The following is a 5117-nucleotide window of genomic DNA, read 5'->3' as shown; positions in this document are numbered from 1 at the left end:
TTTTAAATTTTCACACTATATTTTGCTTATTCTTCAATTAAGTCCCTAAACCGAAACTAATTTTAACCTTCGCATTTAACTTCATATTTTTATACTAATTTTACTCTAGACCACATTTAGCTTCTTTTCCAATTCGAGCCCTTAATTTTGAATTTTTCACAATTTAGTCCCTATTGTTCAAAATTAACAATTAATTCCACAATTTAGTCCTTTTTTCATTTCTAACTTAAAAATCTATCTATTTAATCCCTAATACTTAAACTATTCAACAATTTCAACATCTAAAATCTTAAACAATACTAAAAATTACAATATGGGTCAGGTAGCCCTAAGTACCGAAATTCTAAAAATGTAAAAATTATAAGAAAATGAGACTAAATTAACTAACCAGTTGAAATTTGAAAGTTTGGGGCTTTGTTTCTTTCTTTTCTTTTCTTGAATTTGCATGCAATTGTTTCATCTTTCTTTCCACTTTCTTTCTATTTCTTTATTATGTTTTCATTTTATTATCTTTATTATTATTATTATTATCATTATTATTAAAGTTACTTTAATATATAACATATACACAAGAAAATTCATTAAACCATAACCCGCCACCTCCCACCATTTTAATAAATGGTAAATTTGCTACTTTAGTCCTTTCTATTTCTTTCAATTTATAATTCAACTTTTAACCATTACGCGATTTAGTCCCTATACCTTAATAACTCCTAATTTCACGAAATTTACTAATCCCAAAATTAATTAGCTACTAAGATAGCCTTGTAAATATATAATTAAAAATATTTATTTGTCTGATTTACGAAACGGAGTCTCAGAAATATGTTTTCCCACACCCCTGACTATCTGGTCATTACACACCCAATTACATTTTTTTAATTTTTAGGGGAAGGGTGAGAATTAGAGTAATTTGGCAGTAGTTACATCCAAATTTAATTACCCTTTGACTTTCCAAACGCGTTTTCACAAGTATCAAACTATTACAAGTAGATTGTCCAAGTAACTACCAAGTACAATCAAACTGATACAGACAAGACTAAAGCCAACTAACTAGACTAAAACTCTCATACAAGATGGGACTCAAAAACCTGTACATATGATTACGTATGATAGATATCGAACCGATTAACTTAATTAAATTATATTTATTTTTTAAAATTATTTTAAATATAATATACAGTATAATTTAAACTATTCAAATCTCAAACTAAATCCCAATTAGCTAACTCAACCATTAATACCATCCCAACATTTTAATATTTTTATTACTTAACTTAATTAACTCAAATTCAATTTATATTTGATAAATTAAAAAATTAAGTACTAAATTTTTAGTGCTGAATTTATATTATAAAACTGTTTGATATATTAATAAAAATTAAGCACCAAGTAAAATTATTTTATGCAATAATAGTAAACATTAATTTTTCAAAATTCATAATTTCATAATTTTAATCTTAATAATACGGTATTATTTATTTCATTTTGAACAATTTAGAATAAAAGTTAAAGATAAATTTGGAATATTTTAATTTTTAATAAAATGAGAAAATAATTTATTTCAAAAATAAGATTTTGAAAAGTAAAATTAACTTAATATTTTTCACATTAAGTGATAAGCAGTTATCTACTTACTTATCATATTCAACATTTTTTTATTGAAAATTTTATATTAAGTAAAAAGCTAATATTGTTATCAAACACAATTTAAAAAAAAATCAAATGTCAAAGATTTTCATTTTCAAAGAATTATCAAACACACCCTAAATAATAATAATAATAAAACATATTTCAATCAAGTAAAGATAGTTGTACCCAAAAGTAATTTTTAGAAATATGGTACACGGGAGGAAATTTTTTAAATTCCAAAAAATGGATAAATTGAGCATGTTAAATTGATTAAGTCGAGAAAGTTGATGAATTAACATTCAAAATAACCAAATTGTGAGGGTTAGTCAAATTGAGATTTTTGTATGTAATAGGGTTAGATCTCCACATCATCTTTTAATCCCTTCAACTTACATGCGAAAAACCACAATCCATAAATGCTCCATTCTATCTTTTAATTTGTCAAACTATTTAAGGCTCAAAAGCTATTTGCCAAGTTTTTCCACATATATCCCAAGAGCCGTATTTATCATTTATGACTTAGGAGCCCAAATGACATGACTTATCGACTTAATTTTGATTTTAAGTATTAATTTTTTTTTTGCCAAGTGTCCGGGGTAAAACTGGATTTCTTGCCATTGGGAATGACTTCTTCTACAGATATGAACAAAACTTGGTTTAAAGCTGAAAACAGTAACAGTGCATGAAACAGTAAGATCACTATTTATTAGATTTGTTTCTTTGGTTTTGCATGATACAGTTGCAGTGAGATATACTGAGAGAGAGGTTGAGAAAAAGAAAAATGGACAAGGCAAGCAGGGAAAGGGGACCGCCCAAAACGGGTACTGTGCTGTGAACTCACAACAACAGCTGGGGGCGGGGGGAAGACTTAGAAACAAAAGGGTCTTATTCACAACCATAGCCATGGAAGGGTAGGAGAAAAGATTGACAGTGAAATCCTGGAGACTCATTCTCATCTTTGGTGCTTGGGACCCACGCGAAATCCTTCGGATTTGAGATGTAGCCAATGAGATGACACAGTTTAGGATCAACTTTATGGTATCAACCAATGGGAATCCAGATAAGGCCTTGTTGTGGACCCAAAAGCGCAATCCCTCACTGTTTAATGGACCCAAAAGTGCATCCCAACTTATTATTATTATTGAATTGGTATTAGGATTTAACTAAATAAAAATTAAGTTATGTGTTTATGAAAATATGCTAAAAAATCAGTAAGTTTTTACGACAATTCTTAATAAATATACTTTTTATATACTTTCTTTTTTAGGTAGGTCATGAGTGTTCTATAAATCTAATATATATTTTAACCAATTAAAAAGATATTATTTAAGTAAATTTTTTTTAATAATATCATTTTTAAAATTTAAATTTTATCTAAAAATTTGAGGATGAAGACTTTTTGAAGGGTTTCTATAAAAGAGCAGTTTGTGGGTCAGACCTCCACACCATAAGCACAATAATTGTACCACTTCAAAAAGGTGTTTTAAAATAAAGCGCAGTTCATCTTTGGCTTGATTGATGGTTCTCAGATTTTATTTTCTTGAACTTAATTTCTATGCTTTGTAACATTGATTTTGGAATCCCAGTTTCTGTCTCTGTTTCTCTCGTAATTTGAACTAATTAATCGGGGTATTAGTTCAATGATATCTAGCAAAAAGATGGCGAACGCCGTTGGTGCCAAAACCGTTAGAGCTTGTGATAGCTGTATAAAGAAACGGGCTCGTTGGTACTGTGCTGCTGATGATGCTTTTCTTTGTCAAGCCTGCGATTCTTCAGTTCATTCGGCCAATCCACTTGCTCGTAGACATAAAAGAGTCCGCCTGAAAACTGCTTCAGTTAAGTCCTCAGGTGATGAACTTCCTTTGGAGAGTTTTTCACCCACGTGGGATAGAGGGTTTACCAGAAAGGCAAGGACAAGGCGACCCGTGAAGGGCTCCATTCATCGAAAGCTACTTAAAGCTAAGAACAACCCGGTTCCTGTTGTGCCAGAAGTTGGTATTGATGAGTTATTCAATGAAGAGAATGAAGAGGAACAGCTTCTTTATAGGGTACCAATATTTGACCCCTTTGTTGCTGAATTATGCACTTCTACAACGTCAACTGAAGCTGCAGTGAGTGCTGTAGGAAATGAAGCTGAAAGTACTGCAACTGAGTCTAAAGCTTTCTTGGGACAAGATGTTGATGGTTCACATGGGCTTTTCCCGTCTGAGATGGATCTTGCAGAGTTTGCAGCTGATGTTGAGAGTTTGCTTGGAAAGGGTCTTGAGAATGAGTCCTTTACTATGGTGGAGCTGGGTCTAACAGGCTCCAAAGACAAAGACTTGAGGGAGTATTCATACGGAAACGGTCAAGTGAAGATTGAAGACGAAGAGAGTTTTGAAGGTGGCATGGGGAGAGAACCCTTTGAGTTTAGCTTTAACTATGACTCTCCACCAAGCTGTGGAGGGGTGGATGAGTTGGTAAAGGAAGAGGTAGCAATGAAGAGTAAAGAGGATGGGGAATGTCAGGAGAATACTGCAAAAAAGAAGAAAAGGAAGACACTTTTGAGCTTAGATTATGAAGCCGTAATCACCGCCTGGGCAACCCAAGGGTCTCCTTGGACTTCTGGTGGCAAACCAGATTTGGACCCAGACGAATGTTGGCCAGATTGCATGGTATCTTTCCACTTATTTGTTAATGTTCTCTTCTATTCCATAAATAGATGTTATTCTATTGCTGTAACATGATAACAAGGTTTGGTTTCCATTTGCAGCGAAATGGTGGAACAGAAGTTCAGCAGAGCTATAGTGGTTTGATTGGAATGGGAGGACAGCAGCAGGCAATGGGGGACGGAGGTAGAGAAGCAAGAGTATCAAGGTACAGAGAAAAGCGGAGAACAAGGTTGTTCTCCAAGAAAATAAGGTACGAGGTTCGCAAACTTAATGCGGAGAAGAGGCCTCGAATGAAAGGGAGGTTCGTCAAAAGGGCATCCTTTCTTGCAGGACCTGCTTTTCCATTGCTCAACAAGTAGCCCTTTCAAATCCTCTTCTACTCGTCACCACTGATGTAGTGCCTAGTTCCTGGTGCTTAGGCCTCAATGTTCTCAAACTCCACATAATTTTAATAAATAAATAAGGGTGAATGATTTTCTTCACTCTCTCACATTCTCTTATTTTCTTTGTGAAATATGAATTCGCCTATTAAAGTATATAAATTTTAAAATCAGATTAATTGCAACAAGTTATGATTTCCTTTACAACTAATATTTTAATAAAGTAATTCGAAGTGGTTAAATCCTTTGATGAATTTCAACACTCGTCGCAAGTCAAGTACCAATTTAATCAAATTAGGAAGTATAGGCACAATAAAATTCATTTCGATTAACAATAATTTAGACAACTAAATGGCTCTAGCTTTAAAAACCAAAATCTCATTTAATACTTTCCTCAACAAGTCTAATAATCATCGATTCGTCTGTTTAATGGCTATTGAATCGGAGTCCTGAA

General features: G+C 32.6%; 1 protein-coding gene across 1 annotated transcript; it reads left to right on the top strand.

Moving 5' to 3' along the window:
- The first annotated feature begins 3272 nt into the window (after positions 1-3272).
- Positions 3273-4642, top strand: LOC107925351 (zinc finger protein CONSTANS-LIKE 16-like). The gene is given in 2 exon segments (NM_001327251.1): positions 3273-4286; positions 4385-4642. Coding segments are annotated over 2 exon segments (1272 nt in total).
- Positions 4643-5117: the final 475 nt, after the last annotated feature.

Source organism: Gossypium hirsutum, chromosome A01, assembly GCF_007990345.1.
Source record: "Gossypium hirsutum isolate 1008001.06 chromosome A01, Gossypium_hirsutum_v2.1, whole genome shotgun sequence".
Taxonomy (NCBI): domain Eukaryota; kingdom Viridiplantae; phylum Streptophyta; class Magnoliopsida; order Malvales; family Malvaceae; genus Gossypium; species Gossypium hirsutum.
Note: the sequence above shows the minus strand (reverse complement) of the source record. Positions and strands in the feature narration are given on the sequence as shown.